Raw genomic sequence first — 23,857 nt, 5'->3', positions numbered from 1 at the left:
TTATGTCTACTTAAATATCTTATAAATTTAGACTAAAATATGAACAAACTGAATTTTTCATTCAATTCAATGCCTTCATATTAGAAACTACAAAGCTATGTTGCTTTTTTCTCTCCACTCTGTGTGATCCAAATCTATATGAGTAAGAAAGAGAAATGCCTGTAAGTTTGCATATTTATTTGAAATTTTTTTTCAGATGTTGCTTTTTAGAGTTTTTTTTTCCTTCTATGATCCCTTAATAATTTCTCAGTCTCATAATTTTTAATTGATTTTAGGTTGATTTGTGGTTCTAAGCCAGAATAGTGTCTATTTAGTGTTATCCAGATACACATGTAATAAGAACCCCATCACCTCTATCAACACACTGTATTTTGTTAAAAGCATTAATAATTATTTTGCAATATGATTTGCTAACTAATGTAACCTGGTAATTATATAAAGGTTTACTGTGTAGGGTAGAGGAGAGAAGATCAGAGGAAGATGTTAATTTCCTACAAAGGTAGCTGGCATACAGTAGGCACAAAATAAATATTTGTGTGTGTGTGAAGGATTATTGAAAGATTTTATATTGCTTACAATATATCACAAGAAACCATGAGATTCCAGAAAGATGATTAAAAATCTAAGCATGCAAAAAAAAAAAAAAAAACACGCTTCTAAAATCTACAGATGCCAAGTAACAAAGAAAGGATTTTGGTTGAAATTATTTTCTTACATTTATTTTGGCATGCTTTTTTGTAGGTTAAAATTATCAGGGATGCACTATATTAATATCAAATTAAAATATTAGAACATTTCAAAAATTGCACAATACAATATATCAAGCTGTAGGCTATGAAAAACTAAAAAACAGATTTTAGCAAATACCATCACCAAATACAATTGAAAGTTGCTAGTATCAAAATTTTGACATGTTTTCCTAATGCCACAATCTACAGAAAATTGAATTCAAATTCTATTTGATTCAAGTCCTGATTTGATGATTGAAAGTTGTGAGGATTGGGAGAAATTCAAAGGATATGCCATCATAGGAAACAATGCAAAGGAATTTCAAATACTTTTTCTTTTTAAAATCCAACTACCATTTAGCATTTTATCTTCTACACAAATGACAATTTAGAATTGGCTGACTATAGAAGATAACAAACTAAATCTAATATTTAGTTCAGATATGTTTTAAGCATATTAACATAGGTCACCAAATGGTTTCATGAATTTTCACTTTTATTAGTTAATCACAATTCCTACTTTAAGATATTCCACAACTTAAGGGGGAAATGTGTTATAATTGTTTGGGGAGTACAGGTGAATCAGTATAAATTTTAGGAGTCCGACTTAAAATATTTTTCACAAGACAAGCATTTCATAAAATGAACACATGAATCTCTTAAGTTACTAAATGGGGGAAAATGAAAAATTCTTCCATATAAAAATTGAAGATGAAAACTCATCAAGCAGTATAAGACCAGAATGAACAGTAGCATGTTGAGACTTAGTAAACTAATATGTACTGCTCATCCCATTCAGCTGCAGAGGAAACATTATAATGTAATGTAACAAAAGAAATAGCACCTTTGAAAAATCAAGTTATTTAAAATAAGTTTGCAAAAACTATTCTGAACTCCAAATTCTACATGAAAAAAAAAATTGTTTAGGAGACAGTAACACACAATCAAGCTATTTTGAGAAGTCTAATGTTATGTGTGGATTGTAAATGTAAACAATATAGAATATTAAAGCTAAAACTACATCTAGATATCCACAGTATGTAAAAAAATTCCTTTTCTTTTAGAGACACATTTATTTCCTCTAAACTTGGGTCAGTAAATCTGCATACTATAATATGAGGGAAAACTTTCAAAGGACCTACTTAAGAAGTGAAACAGTAGTAAAGTATCTCAATGTATCTTTTCATTAAACATGAAGACAAGAGCTTTATTACAAGACTTTATGCTATTCAGTGGAATTCAGAATAAAGTGAGTCTGTTTCAGATCATAATTGGTAACTGAATCATGTAAGTACCACCAGGGATCTTCAGAACATGATTTTTATAAGATAATTCCACGGGATAAAGCAGCCTTTCTCAATCAGAGATCTGGGTACATCATGATCAGACATGTTTTCCTACCAGGGGGACAAAGTATATACTTACTTTTTCCTAACCTCTTAAAATCCTTCTAGTTGAAAAAGTCTTTTAGAGGTTCATTCAAATAATTTTTAAAAATGCTTAATAAGCAATCTCAATGGCCTAGAAATATTTTCAAAGACATTTCCTAGGGCTGGGGATGTAGCTCAGTGGTAGAGCACTTGCTCAGCATGTATGAGGCCCCCGGTTCTATCCCCAACATTGCAGAAAAAGAAATTATCAAACTGTGATATCTACTTGAATATTTTTGATTTTCACACTGTTACATCAAAATTCTTACCATAGTAAATGATGTTCCCACTTGAAAATGTTGTTATTAATCACAAATCCTTACTCTTAACTTGAAAAAATAGATTATGGGTTCCAATATATTCTTAATAGTTATTATAATTTTGTATCTACCTTCATTTATAAATACTGCACAAATGTCACTGTAGGTGTCTTAACGTTATATCATTAAACTAATTTGTAGAGATTGATTTTAAAAGCATTGAGCATAAGTTGCAAAAAAAAATTAGTAAAATAAAAAGATCCCTGCCCCCAGGTAATACACCCAGTTATTTTCTAAATGATCAACATCTACCCAGGAACTCATAATAACTATACAGTTCTTCTAAAAAATGGACTTGGCACAATATGAAGACAAATATTGGCAAACACCATTAGTCTCAGATATATTTTAAGAAACAATAATACATTCCATGATATTTCATGAAGTTCTTTATTCTTGTTATTAAAACTTGGACTCAAGTAATCCTGGTTATTCTGGAAAAAGCACCTTGTTTGTAGGGATCATTTAATCATCCTTTTCTACAATCACCTCTCCATGAAGCACCTTTCTTCTTTGACGTAACATATGAAAATAGAGTTGTGGAAACACTTAATTGAAAAAAGAAAACAAAGAAAGATAAGCTATTGCTTTAAATTGTTTATGCCTGAAACCTGTTAAATGTGGCAGTGTTTGGAATAAAGCACAGTGTATATTATTGCTAACCCCCAAACATATTATGAAGCTCTAGATCCAAACATTTTAATGCAATAAACTTTTGAGAATGTTTTTGTTTGTTCTGTGTTTAGAAAACTTAAACACCTTGAGAAATACCCCTTCCTAATGATCAGGAGGAACAAGTCTGAATTTAGAATTCAGTAACACTTTGAAAAGTCATGCAGGCTCTGCTGCTGCTCAAGCCATGTTACCATTAACTGGGTACTGGGGAAAGCAAGGGGGTGACAGTGCAGGAACACCTTCCTGAGCCCTCCTGAACTGGCTTGCATGGAAAAATCGGATACAGAGTTAGGTGAAATGCTAGAAGACAACACTCAAGTACCTTCTGATTTTGGAAAAACTTCAAAGGTGGAGAGAGACCTCAAGGTATTGTCTAAGTTTTATGCACACCCCTTTAGGTGATATTCTATGGACTTTCATTTCCTCTCTTCCCGCACTTACATCAGTCTATCATTTCACTGAGAAAAGGTACATAACAACCTTGCCTTTTCTCTTCTATTTACTGCTAGTGACTAGCAAAATCTGATCTAAAAATAGATCTTATTAGTATTTAAATAAATGTTTAAAGTCTTACCAATTTATTTCAACTACTGAAACATAATGAGAGGCTTAGTGAAGAGGCTGAATTATTGAAAATATTTAAAGAAATATTTACTGTTTTCTAGTACACAGAGCAACACAAATCAGACTAAAAAGTACTCCTAGATGATTTTTCCAAGTATGCTTAATGAACAGATACAAATGATTTTAAATTCCAAATGTTTACATACAGCATACTTTTCAAATGTTTTTCTTTTTCTTTAGAAAAATTTATTGTACAAAGCACATCTATTTTTAACTGATTCTGAAAAAGCAATTACTGTGTATTAATTTACTTACCTTTTTCCTCATAGCCAGTTAAAAAGTCATTCCCCCTTCAATTATTCTAAGTTATAAACAAACATGGTACTGAGCAATTTTAATGTATTTTGAGCAGTCATTAGGTTATTATGACACCTTTCTAAAATTCTGCATAGCATGTGTTAAACACAAGTACTAATAAATATATACTTACATGGTATATATGAGGCCATGGTTATGAGAAGAAAATAATAGTAGTCAAAAGAGACATTGTATTTGTTAGGAAGTCTTATTGAAAACATTCCTGTTTTCTTCACATACGGCAGGGCAGCATATATTGTAAGAAGTTCACCAGCAACTCCAACAGGGTATAAGATGATAAAAAAATTATACCTGGAGAAAGGAAAAAAACCTCAGAGAATTATTTTCCTGGAATCACTTTGGATTTTATAACATGAGACTTTCAAAATGAATGCATTTAAACATTGAGACTCTCCTACAATAACCTCACATAAGTAGGTCCATTTTTTTGCTTTAATCATTTACTCATTAACTATCCCTCCTTTTTTTTCTAATGGCAGTTTTCATTCTAAATGGCTAGATCTTCTTAGTAAAATAAGAAGCGAACTTACTTCACTGTATTGAAATAGTTTTATACATTTAAAGTTTTGGGTTTTTTGAGACAGGGTCATGCTATGTTGCCCTGCTTGGTCTCAAACTCCTGTGCTTAAATGGCTCAGCTGGCCTCTGCCACCCGGGTAGTTAGGACGATAGGTGTGCTCCCCTGTGGCTCACTACTTGTTTCTTATCGCAGTCTTTTAATTATTGTAAAGGTGTGTTCTTTGGTGCATGGGATCATAAGGGACTGCTTTTTTGCCCCCTATGGCTGGGCTGTTTATTTAGTGATCAAATGTTCAGTGGTTAAAAACGCTGGTTTTGATCCTAGTGTATCTAAACCTTAGAATGTCCACAGCAGTTATCCTTAAAAGGTATTTTTAAAACTAATCACTACTATAGAACTAACAATTCTACATAAGGCATCAGTTAACTACTAAGGAGTGTGTTGTCTCAAACTGCTCTCAGAATAAAAGAAGACAAATTACTATGTATTCAAAGAAATATACAGTTCTTTTGCTTAAAAATAGAGCTGGAAATTTCTATTCAAACTCCAAAATCACCACTAGTTCATCTGGCCCCTGGCAAGGTCTCTAGCCCAGAGAGGGCCAGGCCTTGTTTATGAGGGGAACACCCAGTTTTCTCCTGGTCTCACACAGGAAGAGCCTAGGGGTTCCAAAACAATGACACTTCCTCACTAAAGAAAATTACTTTTCTCCAAGTCATTCATTATACAGCAGTTACCATCGAAAAGTAAGGTCAAAATGTTGATGGAAAAAGAAATCAAGTCAATCTGTGTCTTATTTAATCACTGCTGGCATTTGGAAACATTTATAGAAGTTAAATTTGATGGTTGAAGCAGCTTGGAGACAACTTAAAAATCACCCGATTCCTCTGGACCACAAATCTATGAGGATAAGTGATGCTCGAAAGAACAACACAATTATTTGCCAAAATGAATTAATGGTGAAAGAAAAAAAGATTCCCTTTCCTCTACCCATTTATTCTCTCCTTGGTTTTAACCCTGCTTTCTTACCAGTCTTGTATAGTTATCTGTGCCATATTTAAATCAATCTTTTCCTATCTCAAGTTAACAAAATTATGTAACTGAAAATTTTATATTCTTTTCACAAGGAAAAAAAAAAACCCAAACTGATTGTTTTTTATTTTATGTGGCTCTCAAATGACTTTTTGGGTAACACTGTTTTTTAATAGAAAAAAAAATTATCACTCCTAGAGTAAATTTCTTTAAAGCCTTAAAGACAGTGAAAATGTCTAATACAACTTATCTGACTCTACTTGTACTTTAAAAAAAAATTACATGTCACTAAGTTCTGAGGGTAGACTTACAGGAGATTTAACTATCCACATTCAGAAAGATCTAACACTTCCTTGAAGATTCCCAACTGTCACCTCAAATAGTTTAGAGGGAATGCACTTTTGAAATTAAAATGGAAGGGAATTTGAAAACATAACCCACTGTACAATTATCTATTCTGTGAAGTTTTCCAAGAACACCCTCAACACATAAGCAGAATCAAAATACATTTAAATTATGTCTGTAGGCCAAATAGGAAGCAATTTTTAAAGTGAAGTTTTATTTGAGAACAATAGCTTCCACATTTGAATTTAAAAACTATTATTATTTTAGATTACTGAAAGAGGTTGAAATATAATCAGACAGTGGAGATTTTTAAGATTTTTTTGGACAGGAAATGTAATTATGATTGTGATTAAATGACAAGGATTATGATAGCACATGCATTTCAAAGTTGAAAGATTTTACATTGCATCTTTTTTAACATTAAGGCAATTGACAAATCTTTTCTAAATAGAAAACTTAGGCACACAATGGCAGTTTTGTGCTTTTCTAGAAAAGCAAGACATGCAAATGCATTGCAAAAGGCACAGAGACAAACCATCAAAGACTAATGTGCATGACCTGAGGAAAATGCATAAGGTTCATTGTTACCTTCTTCAAACAAATTTTGTAAATATAGCCAATTAAAAGAGTCTATGCCATGAGTTAATATTTTTAAAGACACCAGAGGTCCCAAAGACTATCATGCAAAATGATATTGATATGCATTCTAAATCCAACTACATTCAAAACTGCCAACCCTGTAAAAGGTTCAATCATTAAAAGTGGATATATATTTATGTAGGACACTGATAAAATCAACCAGACATCTATAAACGGTAGAGCAACCTTCTTGTGACAGACAATATATTTAAACTAAAAATATAATCTTAAAGAATTTTATTATATGTAAAGTGGTAAATCACAAATGTCTAAAAAAGAATGTTTTTAAAAGTCTGAGAGACAATATAACAGAACATAATCCTTGATCAGATCAGTGGTCATTCTTGTATAGATGGATTTTAAAGCTATTTCCTTTTTTAAATTTATATATTCTAATTTATTATATTTGAACATGTATAATACATGAGCTATAAAAAAAGGTAATCAATTAAGAAAAAGTGTTAGGCTCTTATGAGGATCTGAAACTAACAAATATCAGAGTTTTTTAAAAAAAATAACAGAAATATAGCATTGGATATAGGATGTCAAAGCATTACTTATACTATCAGAAGACTGGAAACAATCTAAATTCCAACCATAGAGAACTGGTTCACTTAGAATGAGAATTGGTTCATTAGAATATTAAAGAAAGAGATCAAAATTTACCTGTACTGATTAAAAAAAAAAAGAGAGAGCTCCAAGATATAAACAAAAACCAAGTATAGTATCACCCTACTTATGTTTTGAAAATTCACACCTGTGTTTTTATATTTTTTTTTCTAAAAAAGTCTGTGTAATTCTGGTTTTCCCTTCTAAAGGAAGCCTGTGGGCTGGGCAGGAACTGATCATGTTTATTCTATATACTTCTGAGCTTTTTACATTGAAAACATTACTTTTATTTACTACTATAATAAATCACTACTATAGATCTAATTATTCTACATAAGGCATCAGTTAACTACTACTGTCATACTCAGAGATGGGAGTACATCTTGCACTTACCACCTCCTGACTTATCATGAACCTATTAGTTTTGTAACTTTTTGTCTTCTTCATGAGACGATACCTCTGGTTGTGTCTGGTTCATAGCTGCGCATCAGGTGTGCAGCCAGCATACACCAGCTGTTATTATGTTATTACTACTATAAACACAACAAAGAGAATGGAATGGACAAATCTATACTGGTTTGTGATTTGGTCTCCAAAGAGCAGTTTTGTTTCTAAATATCTTTGTAAAATATTAGTTGTCCAAAGAATTCAAAAAGAACAGGAGCTGGGTGTGGTGGTACACACCTGTAATCCCAGTGACTGGGGAGGCTAAGGAAGGAGTATCACAAGTTTTGAGGCCAGTCTTAGTAACCTAATGAGACTCCGATTCAAATATAAAAAGGAATGGGGATGTGGCTCAGTGGCAGAGCAATCCTGGGTTCAATCCCCAAGTAGCCAAAAAAAAAGATATTATCTTTTTAAGATAATATCTTAAAAATTATATTTTTAAAGATAATTGGCTATATCTTTGTTTTTAGAACTATTAGTTTAGGATAGACATATTTGGAACCTCTAAAATATAACTTTGGTTCACATTCCTAATACAATTTCAAGAAAATGTCTGTCTCTACTATTTAGAACAAAAGAAAAAACAGGTACTGTTATATAAGAAGTTAAAAGTTGTGGATGTCAGACTGAATATTAAAATGATTTAAATCAATCAGATAAAATACCACATATTTAGTACAGCTTTAATGTAATTCCAAAAGTACATATCATACTTTCAAAGAAAAATAAATGACTGGTTCTGAGATTACTTAAGGATTTATCTTGTTTCAATTTCACACAAAATGCATATTAACATGATTCACCTCTGATCATTAAATTAAGCTTCTAGAATACAAGTTATAACACTGCTAATAACCAGAACAACCGCATTCTGGCATCGTGAGCTGCAACACAAATTTTAATTCTCGGGTGTTAGCTCAGCACACAAAAAGCATGCACAGGATGGTAAAAAGCTAAACTGCAAGACATCGCCACCTGGCCCATTTAATGAAGTATGGCAAGTGGTCGAGAAGACTGAATGTGTAGAAGGAATAGCGAGTGATCTCAGTCACCGTCCACGACACCAGAAAAAGCACCACACTCTCCTCATTCTGGATCTGCAGAAGTACAGAGAAATCCAGTGTCGTTCAACCCTGAACTTACTTGTCAAAGAGAGATACATCTTAATTATTTTGATTATTTATTGTTTTTTTATTAAAATGGACTGGGTGGGGAAGGCAAATGCAACACAGAAAACTTAAGGCAGTTACCACTGTATAATTAGCTACTAACATGGAAGTTAAGTACATCCTACTCACAGGAATGGTCAACTATTTACTGATTTTTCTCCCTCATCCTTCACTCCAGCCAGTAACTCCAACCATCATCTCCTTGAAAGCAGAATGGCAACAATCGGACTCTCCAACATTCTATTAGTCATCCAGTCACACATCACACATATTCTACTATGATACGAACTCTGTAATCTGCCCCCCGGTCTTGGTCCTGATTACGACTATTTTAATTCAGCACCTTATCATTTCTTATCCAGACTACTGTGACCATCTCCTAAACAGTTTATCCTCTATTTTCCTCATGGAAGAAAATTTTCTCTTAAAAACAAAACAAAGCAAACAAACAAACAAAATCAGCTAAATCTTAATGATTTAAAAGCTTCACTGCTCCCCTGTTGCTAAATGGGGTAAAGGGATAAATCCTATAGCCTTGAGCATGATATCTGGGGTTCCATACAATCTGAGCTCAGAAACCTGTCCAGCTTCATCTACAACCATGCAATCCTCCCACCTGCTTCTCATTGTGGTAACACTAAACTTTGTGTTATTTCCAGAATATATACTCTGAACATTTGGGTCCTTACACATTATTCCATCTGATTAGAATGTTAATCCTTATTGTTTCCCATAGAAAATCTTTCCTCATCAGCTAAAAGATTATACCCTCTGGAAAACTTTCCTAAGTCTCTCCTCGCACTTGAGCAGTTACTTGCTCACCTTCCTTGTGCTCACAGTATTTTGTTTGTATTTGTATATAACACAACACGTGCCAATCTGTATTAAAATTTCTTCTGGCTAATTCTTGTATATCTGTCTGTGTTCAACTTACATATCACTTTTTCACTTTATCACTCCCTAGAAAGGACTTGGTCCCTAGGTTATTGCAATGCAAACTGGGCTCTCGTTTTAAAGCACTTAACACTAATATAATTAAATAAGCATTTGTGTTACCACTTACTTATCTTCTCTCTTAATTTTGGGCTCCCTGAGATGGGAATCATATTTGTGTTATAACAGCCATATCCCACAGTGTCAGGCATTGAACAGCTGCAGTTAGTATCTGTTCCATGATTCAATGCTTGTTGAACTGCTGCCGCCCCCCGCCCCACTTCCCAATAGCCAGTACCTTGACAGCTTGTATTACCTTATTTATTTTTGTAAATGCAGAAATTAGAACTCTGCTAAGTATACCAAATGTGTTCAATAAATGTTGAATTAATTAAGAAATGGCTGATAGGTGCCAATGGAAAACTATTATGGAACAAAAAGAAAAAGTAATACTAAGGGACAGATTCTCTGGATAAAAGGAAAGATCCTTTTTTTTTTTCCCCCTCTTTGGAACTTGCCACTCCATAGCAGTGTTACTTTAATTTCTTCTCTCTCTAGTGCATATTGGCTTTCCTATCTTTGTCTTTCTTCTCCCTCCTTCTTCAGATCCTCTGTGGCCTGGAAGAGACAGTCTGGGCTGTCTTTTATTCTGATAATGTTGTATTCCTGCTTTTAAGTTGGGAAGCAACCAGAATCAATGAAGAGGCTGCCTCTCCCTGCAGCATGTGCTCACAGCTATGGGTACGGTGGTTAGGGACTGGGTAGATCCAGAAAGTGGAGTGAAACACACCAGTCAAGAGGGACAACAGTGTGGAGTAGTAAAAGGGCGTAAGGTCAGAGATCTGTCCCCAAGCAGACAGGCGGCCAGCGAGGCTAAGAGGAAATGGAGAGGAGGTTAGGTGCCAGTCCCAAAGCACAGAGGAGACAAGAAAGGCATCTGCAGAATGGAAAGGAGGCCAGAGATCTGTCCTCAAGTAGACAGTAGGCTACCAGGGCTGTCAAGAAGGTCAGAGGGGTCGAGCAGGGAAATGTTACCGTAGTAGGTTTAAAAAGCCCAGTGTCTTGACAGCATCGGCCTGGTATTTGTTTTGTCTAAAAAGACTTAAGCCATTAATTAGATTCAGTAATTAAGTCTGTCTCTTTTCATGCCTCCATAAATAATATTTTCCCTAAGTGTTTTGACCCTACCTTTTTTAAAGATTATGCTTTAATTGACAAATTAAAATGGCACGTATTTGGGCTGGGGCTGTAGTTCAGGGGTAGAGCGCTAGCCTAGTACGTGTGAGGTACTGGGTTTGATCCTTAGCACCACATAAAAATAAACAAAAGTAAAAAGATACTGTGTCCCTCTACAACTAAAAATATATATATTTTTTAAATTGCATATATTTACACTGTAAAACATGGTGTTTTAAAATACATAGACGTTATGGAATGGCTAAAGCAAGCTAATTAACAAGTGTACTCCTTCCTAGATTTGGCATTTATTTGTGGTGAGAACACTGAAAACCTACTGTTAGAAATACCTTTTAATTAACGCCATTTCCCATGTTGTGCAACAGATCTCTTGAACTTATTCCTCTTGCTTAACTGAGATTTTGTACCCTTTGATTATTTTAAAAAAAAAACTCACTTTTAATTTAGTCTTTTCCATTTGTTCAGACCCACTACATTTACTTTTTGAATGTGCAAGAATACTAATGCTAAATGAGGAAAAATAAACTGTTTATACTGACAACTTCAATTATAGAATCAAAGAGAATCACTTTAATAGAAAAAAAAACTTCAGCAGAAAATTTTCACTTAGGTATCTGACAGAAGATGAATGTTAATTTTAAAAACCACTATAAACATCAGAGAAGAGTATATTGTGGGTAAAAATGTCAATAATTTGGTTGTTTATTTTTCAAAGTCAGTCTATCACAGCACGAAATCAACATAGAATGATACTTAAATTTAAATCCAATTCTTTTTTGCCTAAATATTCTGCTTTCTGAAATATGCAAATGTTAATATTTTAGACATCAATAAATGCAAAGCTTCACTGCAGGCTCAAGAACACAGCATGTTTATATTACTTACCGGTTTTATACTGTGAGTAATAAGCCACACCATAAAGATTCTTGAACTCACTTGGACCCCAGTCACAAGCACAGAAGTAGGCACAATTCCTTGAAGAGAAAAACAAGTCAACTATTGCCCTAAAGGCAAATCATAATGAAAAGATAAAATCAGAGCAAAAACTCACCAATTAAACAGTGGACTATCTGTAAGCAAATAAAAAAAAAATCAAAAGTCAATTATATAAAATAACTCCCCTTCAACACTGGTATTAAACCAATCTGTAGGTGGTAAGTAGCAAAATAAGATTGACACTGATCAACAAAAATATTTTCAAAAAATACTGCAACATAGAGAAATAGCACGATAGAAAACTTACCTCAAGCAAGGCAAATGTCTGGAAAAATTTAAGTGTCTTCTGAATACTTTTATATAAACCTCTGTGTGTTCCTTTTTCCATATAAAAACGTACCATGGCAATAGCCAGAACCAACCACCTAGAAAAAAAGTATTTTATAAAGTTCTATTAAATTCATACCACTGCATGTTCGGGCAGCATTATCCACAACAGTTATAAAGCAGAAGCAACCCAAATGTCCATCAATGACTGAATGGATAAGCCATGGTCTATCCACACAATGGAATATTATTCAGCCTTAAAAAGGAAGGAAACTCTGACAAATGCCATGATGTGGATGAACTACAAAGAAACAAGTAAAATAAGCTAGGGGCACAGACAATGTTAATGGCTGCATAACAATGTGAATATACTTAATGCCACTGAGATGCACATTTTAAAAAGGTAAGATGGTAAATGTTATGCATATTTTACCACAATTTTTTTATTTGTTCTAATTATACATGACAGAAGAATGCACTTTGACATATCATACATAAATGGAGCATAACTTTCTTCTGGTTGCACATGATGTAGAATCACACTGGTCACATAATCATCTATGCACATAGAGTATTAATGTCCAATTCATTCTGTTATCCTTTCTACCTCCATACCCCCGCCCCTCCCTTCATTCCTCTCTGCCTAATTCAAAGTAACTCTATTCTTCTCTAGCCCCACGCCCCATGCTTATTGTGAATTAGTATCTCCATATCAGAGAAAACATTCAGCTTTTGGTTTTTTGGGATTGGCTTATTTTGCTTAGCATGATAGTCTCCAGCTCCATCCATTCACTGGCAAATGCCATCATTTCATTCTTCTTTAAGGCTGAATAATATTCCATGTGTATCTACACCACATTTTCTTTACCCATTCAGCTACCAAAGGACACCTAAGTTGGTTCCATAGTTTAGCTATTGTAAGTTGAGCTACTATAAATATTGATGTGGCTGGATCTCTGTAGTATGCTGTTTTTAAGTCCTTTGGGTATGGACAAAAAAGTGGGATAGCTGGGTCAAATGGTGGTTCCATTCTAAGTTTTATAAGGAATCTCCATACTGCTTTCCAGAGTGGTTGCACCAATTTGCAGTTCTACCAGCAATGTACGAGTGTGCCTTTTCCCCCCACAACCTCACCAACACTTATTGTGCTTATATTGCTGATAGCTGCCATTATGACTGGCGTGAGATGAAATCTTAAAGTAGTTTTGAGGGGCTGGGGCTGGGGCTCAGTGGAAGAGTGCTCGTCTAACACGTGTGAGGCCCTGGGTTCGATCCTCAGCACCATATATAAATAAAATAAAGGCACTGTGTCAACAACAACAACAACAAATATATATATATATATATATATATATATATATATATATATATTTTTTTTTTTTTAAAAGTAGTTTTGATTTGCATTTCTCTAATTGCTAGAGATGATGAACACTTTTTCATATATTTATTAATCAATTTTATTTCTTCTTCAATCAATACAAAAGCAGAAAAGGCATTATTATATTGATTCTGCAAGGGCAGGAAGAGAACACATGAGACCAACCAGAGAAGACACTGTCCAGTTTATTTCTGGACTCAGAAAATAGTTTTATGTACCAAAAATGACACTATCATTTAGAAGTTAATAAAATTATGTGAAGGTGTCATGAGGTAAAAATCTGTCAAAAGCTGCACTTGTGTGTATAAATACATATTTTATGCAACTATGTAATATATACGGGTATAAGTAGAAATCTTGAATAAGAATCATCAATTACTATTTACATAATTTTCACAGAATAAAAATAGATGCTATACCACAGAAAGGATAGACAGAAAATCAGACATGGTCTACCTTCAAAACTTTAATTTAAGAAACCCCCCAAAATACATTAACCCTCACTTTTCAGCTTACCTTCATATATTAAATACAGATTCTGTTCCATGAATTAATTGTACTTAAAATATACGCCACACTCTGGCCATTAGCTTTCTCATACTGCTTCTCACTCTTGAGTAACCAATGAGAAGTAATTTTTTCAGAGTTTCCCTTACAAACACTAAAGCATGCTGAAACTGAAAAAAGTTGCCTCATTTTCCCTGTTTCAAAAGTCTGAATAACACACCCATGGAAATGAGGAGTTAGCCCAGTCTGGTAGATCAGTCTTCAAAGCATCCAGTTGAGTGGTTTTACAAATTATGAAATTATACAGTTTTAAGTTTTTAACTAAACAACCCTCATGCCATGGACAGACAGCTTTAAAAGTCTCCTGCAAAGAAATCAGTGGTTGAATGGAGTGAAGACACAACTCAACAGAACAGTAAGAACACGGCGGGATGACACTCCCACTCCTAGAATTCCTCCTTAGCATATACCCAAGTAAGAGCAATGACTTTCTTATCAGATACAATAGGAAGTAAATGAAATGATCAGACATCTGAAATGCAGAAATATTGATAACAACAATAATAATAAGCATATCTTAGATTGCTTTCTATGTTCTAGACACTGTTACATATTCACACTTAATTTTATAATAACCCTATCAGGTATTATCCTATTTTACTGCTGAGGACACACAATCAGTTTGCTTGGACCTAAAACCACCAGAGGCTAAAACCATCAGAGGCTCTGCTTCTAAACACTATGTTGCACTGATCTGATTCTATACCCTTAGATAGAAGCTGATCATAGTAATTCATACTTAAATTCATACTACTGATACATCATGAAAATCATATGGGGGGAGTCTAGGCTCAAATATTTTAACTCATAGTAGTCTGCTTTCCAAAAGAGTTTGAAAACCGCTCTTTCTGATGAGATAATCATCATCCAGAGACATTTAAGTTACTGACCCTAAGCCTTAGATTAAGTTCACCAACAAGGCTTCACTAGAACCTCTGAGGTTTCCAAACCGCCAGTTTTATTCTTTTTCCACTATACAACTGCTTCACTGAATTCCACTCTTAGATTCTTCTCGTGTGAATATCAACATCAAATTCAATGATGGGCTAATCATAGAATGCTAACCTGGATGTTTTAGGTACCTTTCAGGCTTAAAATGTTAGGAGTTCATTAACCACAATCCCAAGTCCCTATGCTTCTGATAAGAAAACAAAAAGCTCAATGAGCTTAATAAACTTAAACATTTTCCCATACCTTTGTCTTTGTTTAGGCAAACTCAACTCAGATGTCTATAAAATATAAATCTGAGCCATAACTATTAATTAAAAATTAATCTGAGATATAATTTTTCCACTATACAACTGCTTCACTTAGCATAAGAATTATGGTAAGTGAAAGAATTCACTGAAGAATAAATTTAAATGGCAAGTTTTCCAAATTTTTAATAGCATTATGCAAAAAAAAAAAAAACAACCCATGGATTCTAATGAAAAGTTTTACTGTTGTTCCATAGGTGGCAGTATTCTACCAATAAGTATAGCAATCGCTACATTGTTCAAAATAAATGAATATACTCTAGGGTTCAAAAGAGTCACTGAACCATCTATTCTAACTGCTTCTCTCTTTTTCAGTAAATAAGGCCACGATCTACTCTAAACTAATTAGAACTCATATCCTAAATGCCCCCATCAAAAGAAATGACAAAGTGTTTCTAAGGAGCCTACATTTAACTAACTTTGGACGTCCTTCATCCATCAGTTCAGTCATTTAATAAAACAAAAAAATTGAAAAATAACTACAATTTCTGACACTATAAATCATTTTTGGGGATGTTCTGTTCTGTTTTGTTTGTAAATATGTCACAGCTATTGATTACCTGAACCCAAATAGAGGCAATCAATCAGCCCTTGGTAAAACAGAATCTCTTTGGCAAAAAACAAATAAGTTCAATATAAAGATTTCTTCCTTGCTAAATTCATTTATTTATTCATTCATCTTTCAGATTCAACATTTCTTGCTAAGCTGGCACTGAGCTAGATGCTAGGGAACTAGAGATATATAGGACATAGTTTTTGTTTGGGGGAACTATTATATTAGTAAGTGAAGATAACAGAATAGTGCTATCACAAGAAAAATGTGGCATAACTTACACAACACAGAGGCCTCCTTCTCAAGCCACTATGGCTACAATGACCCTCAGGAGCCTATTGAAGGGGCACCTCTTTCTTCCAGCTATCTTCCAGGGCTTCTTTTTCTTTTGAGATTTCTTGGAGACTGACCACCTGTTCCCTGAAAAACTTAGTTACCTATACTTATATCTCCTTTAAAAAAAAAATCCAACATTCTGTAAGCAGTTTCAAACATATAGGGAAAGGTAGAGAATGGTACAATAAACCCCTTCATGTGCCCATGATGCAGCTTCAACAGTTAATATCCTATGGAAAATCCTGTTTCATCCAAATCTCTACTTCTTTCTCTTCCCTGATTATTTTGAATCAGATATCCAATATCCAATGATTTATAAATGTTTCATTATGTATCTCTAAAATGATTTTGGGGGAGGTAACATGTTTTGAATCCAGGGGTATTTAACCACTGAGCCACATTCCCAGCCTTTTTTATATTTTATTGAGATAAGTTCTCAATAAGTTGCATAGGGCCTTGCTAAATTGCTGAGGCTGGATTTGAACTTGTAATCCTTCTGCCTCAGCCTCCTGACCACTGGGGTTATACGCGTGTGCCACCCATGCCCAGCAGTGATATGATTATTTTAATAGGCAAAGCTATAATACCACTATATCCGATGTTAAAAAAATCAATGTCATACAATATTAAGACAAGCTATAATTTTGATTGTTTCATAATCTTTTAAAATCATGACTGAAATAGGATTCATATACTGTAATTATTGGTAAGTCTCTCATGACTCCCTCAATAGGTTTCCCCCCTACATCTTGCCTTCCCTCTATCTCTTTTGCAGTTTATCTGTGAAACACTGGGTGGTTGTTCCTGAAAAGTTACTCGCAGTCTGGATTTTGCTAATTGGATACCCACGTGTCATTTTATTATGTTCTGTCCCTGTATTTCCTGTAAATTGGTAGGTAGTTACCTTGATCAGATTCATGTTTGATCCTCTGGCAAGGCTTTCAAAGGTTGTTTTGATACTTCTATAAGGAGCACATAATTTCTTAATGTTCCTCTTTTTTCTTGTGATGGTAGCAGTTATTGATGTGCATTACCTAGATCCATCATTTCAACAGTTTTTGAAATATGATATTCTAATTTGTCATATCTTCTATATTTCTCCTTTAAAGCAATCCTTTGGAGGAATGTATGAAAAATGGTCTTCACTTTCACACATCTTTACTTTCATACATTGTTCATTAACATCCCTAAACTGCCTTTAGTACACTAAATCTGTACTTTCTTTTGCAGCCAACATATGAATGTTTCCACTGAGAGCACACAGGCACTCATGCCAATAAAAAGTTCAGCCCAAAGGTTTAGAAAAAAAAAAAAATCTGATAAGCTGGACTCAATTATGATTTAGACCATTTGCTCTTTGAGAAGCACAGCTAAGTAAATGAAAGTCAAGTCACAACTCAGAGAAAATACTTGCAAATCACCTGTCTGGCAAGGACCTAAGTCTAGACTATATGAAGAAATCTCAAAAATCAGCTGAGGAAACCAAACAATGCATTAAAGAAAAAAACTGGCAAAATATGTGAACAGATACTAATACCCAAGAAGACATACAAATAGCAAGTAAGCACATGAAAAGATATGCAGTATCATTAGTCACTAAGAAAATGAAAGCTAAAACCACAGGGAGACAATATACTTACTAGATGTCTAAAGTCACCATGACAGGCCATACCAAATGCTGGCAAGGATGTACAGCAACTGCAAGTCTTATTCATTGCCCAAAGGAAGGTAAAAATGGTGCAACTCCCACGGAAAACAGTTCTGCAGTTGCTTAAGAAATTAAACTTGGGACTATTACATGACACAGTCACTCCACTTACAGGTATTCATCCAAGAAAAATAAAAGCATATGTTCATATACTGACTTCGTACATGGATGTTCACAACCTTAATTATGATTGCTCCAAAGTGGAAAGAACTCAAACAGATGAATAGATAAACAAATTGGGGTAAATCCACATAATCTATCCTCCCCAGCAATAAAAAGGTACCTAAAAGGCATACGTATTATGTAACACTTAATAAGTATACTATAGAAATATTTTAAATAGTTCTCTTTTTGCAAAAAGTGCAATTTTAAACAAGGGGGTCAGGAATTAATATTTTTAAACATTAAAATGTTATGTTCCCGTGCATTAGGCACCTTGCTAAGACCTCAATTCTATTCTCTTTATTCTTTGTAACAATTTTACAAAGTAGTTGTTTCATTCCAATTTTACAGATGAGAAAACTAAGGATCAGAGAAGTTAACTTGTCCAAGGTAACCCAATTAACAAAGCAGTGAAAAAAATCCTTTAATTGACACTGCCCAGTACTGCTGACAGATTAAAACCCAAACACACCAGCAAAATATCTGAGGCCCTGAGCAGTGGCCCAAGCTACTTAGCTTGGGCCATTTGCACTTCCCATCTGCACTTGTCCATCTGTACTTCCCATTCTACATGTCAGGCCTGTTTGGTTTTGCCTCAATGGATATCTAGCAACTTCACATCACTACCCTAATTCATGTTGTTTTCTCATTCATGCCAATTAAGTCCTACTTATCCTTCAAAGCTCAGTTTAAATGCTATGATCTCCTTCACAAGATTCTCTCTGATTCTCCCTCCCTAGGTCTGTCCTCTGACACCTCTGTCAAACACTTATCTCAGTCTGTCCTTTTGTTGCAATCATTGTTTATATATAAATGCTCCGGGTTGCACTTCAAGGACAGGCCTAGAATATTTATCTTATGTCCCCTACTTGACCTAAGCCAATGCATTTACACATATGGTCTCAAAAATATTTTTTTAAGGAAAGAGAGAAAGAATGAATATGAGAATTGCTCATCTGCCTAGTCAAGACCTTATTATGAGCAAGTACTATGAAAATCCTTCAGAGCTTGGTTTCTACTCCTAGAAACTTATCCAAAGCATTCAGCAGTAACAATGTTGAAGGTAAGAAATCCAATGTAGGAAAGGGAAACAAATAGAAGCAAAATGTCATTAGGGACATGATTTAATCTGTCACTGTACATTAATGCTACATACTTATATAACCGTGAAAAGGTGCAATTATAAAAACTATATAGAAACACTTGTTAAGTGCAAACAGGAGTATACACAATAGAGCAGCTATTGTAACAACAATGCCTTAAAATATGTATACATTCATTCATTCAATAAATATTTACTGAGTATTGCCTGAAGTTTATACTCTAATGGGGACAATAATAAGCAATGAAAAATTAGTAAAATATGTGGTACAGTTACAGGCTCATAGATGGGATGGAGAAACATAAAGCAGGTAAGGGACAGGAGTATTAGCATGTAGGTTGCTATCTGTATGAAGATGCCCAAGTAAAGCTTCCCTTAGAAGGGAGATTTGTAATTTGGAGATTAGACACTCATATGAAAGGTGATAAGGAAAAACCGAAAAGTTTACACTAGGCTTATAGAATTAGACAAGTTCTTTTTTACATTTATATAAATATTTGTTACATTTCTCAAATACTATTTTGTTTTCAATGTTGTTACAAAAAAATGAATAAACACTCTAAAGTTCCACTGAAAGAGAAATGTGTTAAATGAACAAAAAGAACCACCTTCCATTAATCCTCTACTACTTCATTAAATGGATTTATTTTTGCCCCAATATTGACACCACCACTTCTCCAATCCGATTTACCACTAATCCCCAACATGATCCTCAGATTTAAGACAAGGTACCAAGCTTGCAACTGAATTCATCTAACTTGAAATGTTTACCTTCTGTGTATGTATGCAAATCCTATTCTTCAAATATCAATGCATGTAGAAAGTCTCCACTAAGTCTCTTAGGGATGACTCCACTTTGGTTACCCTTGCCTTATGAAAAAGCCAAGGGACCTTCTTAGGCAGAGAACAGGTAAGTTTAGACTAAGCACTGGTTTGCAGGGGATGGTAGGGAAGACAGGAATGAAATATTAGAACACAAAGGAGAAGGCATTTAATTCTGCCCCAGGGGAGGCAGAAGACTTAGAAAACTACAAATAGGCTGACTTGGTTAGAAGTCATGGGCAAAATAAGGAGGGCACCATGCAAAGAGAGAAGAAACTGGGCAAACATAGCAAAGACCACAAAAATGCTTGGTGCTTTGAGGATCAATAGAGATTTCAAATGTAAGAAGACTGCAGGGGAAATTGGGCTTGAGTGACAGCCTAAATCCCTTAGAGAGGAGGTGTAAAGTCACTAAAGGCTGGTTTTTATTTATTTGTTTTTATCCTTATTTCTTCTCACTGAAGGCTTTAAAATGCAGTGTCTGAAATGGTAATCTGGCCTTCAAAGTGGAGAGTGGACATAAAGGGAAGGGACAGTGAATGAATTAACACAAGGCACGTGTTCTAAAGATGTTTATTAAATTAATGAAATTATCCAAGAGCAGAGAGAAATCTTTCAGTCCCAACTGAATTTCAAGGCAGCATCACATGATGAACACTAAATTGTTCTCCATTTGCTTTGAATATATTATTTTTGTCTCCTGTCAAGATTATAAAACTGGGGTTGTAGCTCAGTGGTAGGGTACTTGCCTAGCAAGTGTGAGGCACTGGGCTGTTCCTCAGCACCACATTAAAAAATAATAACAATAAAGGTATTATGTCCTTCTACAACTAAAAAAATATTTTAAAAAGATTATAAAACTTAGGAAAGCACAAAGATGACGTAGGACAACTCTAGGTGCTGTTTGTGATCTTGACCTGAGTCTCAGTTTCCTAACCTATAAAATGTAGTATCATGTGCCCTTGCAGGATGTGGAGAATTAAAAAGTTAATACATGTGAAAAACCAGCACAGTAATTGGCACATAGTAATTCCTCAATTAATATATATTCATATACTACTTTTGGTATTCAGTAAAATAGGCTAAGCTTATAATACCACACTAAAAGGTTTATTAAATCTTTATCAATCACATTTTTTTTCTATAAGCCCTGGAGAAAGTTTAAAATAGTAAACTTCTCCTCACATTTATATAGGTTAATAATACTTTGTGTGACACTGGGAAAAATCACTTTTCAAAAGGGGATGTAATTTTGCAACTGAAAAGCATTTTCTCCCAGGTTTGGGGAACAAGTTGACACAGAAGTCATCAATACAGCTCTTTGAAGAGTGAACAGTTATTGTGTAAATCTCACTTGTAAGTCATAAGACGAGCCAGAAATAAAAAGGACAGGGTATCAGTAATGGAATGTGGAGCCATAAAGATGCTGGACACAACTGTCGTGCTCTGATAAGACAGGGTTTAAAAAAACTATTCCACATAAGAAGCTCTAAGACATACAATGCTTTGAATTTAATTAATTAATGAAGAGTTACGGCGAAATTAACAGTGAAGAAAAATTGCCCTGGGATCTGCAGCACCAGGAACCGCACGCTCTGCTTTGAGGAACCGGCCCTCAAAGCGGATCTGCAGTCTGTGCGGGCGGCTCGGGGCTCCTGAGTGGCAGGACCCGGGCGTTCCTTCAACGGCAGCCTAAGGCGGTGGCAAAGCGGGCGACCGGGCCCGGCCGCCTCCCCCGCGGGTCGGTCCCGAATTCCTGCCCCGGTCTATACTTAACCTCCGGCCCGCGCCCCGGCCGCTGCGCCGCGCCATGTACCGTATTAGGCAATGCCCAGCAAGCAGCGCCCGGCTCCCCCGCCCGCCCCGCTCCATTCAACCCGGGTGGCGGCGGGGCAGGCGCCCGCGCCCCTCCCCCACGGCCACCGCCCGCGACCCCGGCGCCGCGCCCACCCCCGCGCCGCCGCCGCCAGCCCGCAGCCGGGTCCGCGCGCACCCGGTGCGCCCGAGCCGCTCGCTGCCGGAGCCGCGCCTTCCCGGTCCGCACCCCGCACCCTGCTCCCGGCAGGTCGGGGGGCAGCAGAGCGAGGAGGGCCTGTGGGTGGTGAAGGACCTTCGGGGCACACGTACCCTGCGGTCATGGCGATGTTGTAGAAGGTGAGCCAGGCGGTGGCCAGGAAGCTGAGGCGCCTTCTCCTGCCCGTGGCTTCCTTCTCCTCACCGGCCTCGGAGGCACCGCCGTTGGTGCCGTCCTCCTCGCTGGACGCCATGGTGGCCGCGCTCTCGGGGGACGTGGAAAAGAGGGGCAGGGGAGTGGGAGGGGACCCGGCGGAGCAAGCCGCTGAAGCGCTGCTGCCCGCTGCCGCCGCCTCGGTCAAGCGCCCCATGTGCCGCGCGCAGGGGGCTCAGCGCCGTCAGCCCGACCGTCCGCGAGGGGGAGGAGCGGGCGCCCCCGGCCGCCGCCGCCGCCCCGCCCCTGTCCCCGCTCCCGCCTCTCGGGAGAGCGCCAGCCCGGGGGCCGGTCCGCAGGGCCTGGGCAGTGGGGCCTCTGGTCGGCGAGCCCCTGGTCACTTTTCGCAGGAGGCGCTGTGGTTTGCGCTTCCTTGGAGAATATATCGGCTTGCTAGCTGGGGAAGCGTCTTCCTAGACAGACTCCCCAGACGTCCTGCGCTCTGGTGATGTGCACCTTGCTGCAAACTTACTTGTAAAGCAGTTTCTAGCCTTGGAGTCCAAAAGTGGGTCTTCCCGCCAAAGATTCATTGTCTTCTAGGGAAGAAGCACCCCTTTGCCCCGTTTCATTTTTTGCTGGTTAGATGGGCATGTAGAAGGTGAATTATTACAATGAGACTGCCCCACTTCGGTGGATTCTACCGGAGCCGTGGATATAACTGTTCAGCGCAGAACGATGGATGGTTTGGGGAAGGTAGAGGAAAAGAGGACATGAGAAAACACCAAAAAAGAAAAGTTTGAATCGGGCATGATGGAGCACTCCTGTAATCCCACCGACTAGGGAGGCTGAGTCAGGAGGATCACAGGTTGTAGGCCAGCCACAGCAATTTAGCAAGACCCTATCATAAAATAAACAATGAAAAGGGTTGGGCAAGTAGCTCAGTGGTACAAGCGCCCTTAGGGGCAATCCCTAGGGCCAAGTGGAGCGGGGAGAGGGAGAGTTTGAACAGATAATAAGGTAACGGAGTCATGAAACTAATCAGAACTCTTCCCAGCCAGACAGGAAGAGTATCCCACTATTGGTATCCCACTATTCTCTATTCTATGTATCTCTTTCATTTTTTTTTTCCTTCTTCCTTTCAAGATCCGTGCTTTCTCCTGGTAGTTCTCCCCTCTTTCCCCTTAAAGCACAGGGGTTAAGACGACAGGCTCTGGAGTCAGATTACTGAAATTCAAACCCTAAATTCCTGACTCCACCTGTCTCATTAGCAGTGTGAATGTGGGCAACTTAACCTCTCTTTTCCTCAGTTTCCTCACTGAAGGTAAGAATAATTTAAAAATCTATCTCACGGAGCTGTTTGTGAAAAACATGCACAGGCCTCCCAAAAATTTGTCACCTCAAATTAGTGTGTTTGCCACCATTCTGGTGACACATCTTCCTTAGTCCAGAGAAACAAATTCTGCACAAACCTACAGAAGCTATCAGCAAGTTAAGTTTTCCTGGATCACTTCCAAGCCTAGCCGTGAACACCAGGGAAAGGACCACTGTACCACCCCT

At 36.6% G+C, this 23,857-nt stretch overlaps 1 protein-coding gene across 1 annotated transcript; it reads right to left on the bottom strand.

Annotated features, from left to right (window-relative positions):
* Window positions 1-2,849: 2,849 nt before the first annotated feature.
* On the bottom strand, window positions 2,850-22,577 carry Hacd1 (3-hydroxyacyl-CoA dehydratase 1). The gene is made up of 7 exons (XM_027928607.2): window positions 22,261-22,577; window positions 12,230-12,347; window positions 12,038-12,056; window positions 11,872-11,960; window positions 8,663-8,784; window positions 4,208-4,386; window positions 2,850-3,026 (listed from the first exon to the last, which is right to left on the bottom strand). The coding sequence occupies exons 1-7, from the start codon at window positions 22,515-22,517 to the stop codon at window positions 2,944-2,946; spliced, it is 867 nt and encodes a 288-aa protein (XP_027784408.1). The 5' UTR covers window positions 22,518-22,577; the 3' UTR covers window positions 2,850-2,943.
* Between the last annotated feature and the right edge of the window lie 1,280 nt (window positions 22,578-23,857).

This window comes from Marmota flaviventris, chromosome 12 (assembly GCF_047511675.1).
Source record: "Marmota flaviventris isolate mMarFla1 chromosome 12, mMarFla1.hap1, whole genome shotgun sequence".
Lineage (NCBI taxonomy): Eukaryota > Metazoa > Chordata > Mammalia > Rodentia > Sciuridae > Marmota > Marmota flaviventris.
This window is presented reverse-complemented; position numbering and strand designations above follow the sequence as displayed.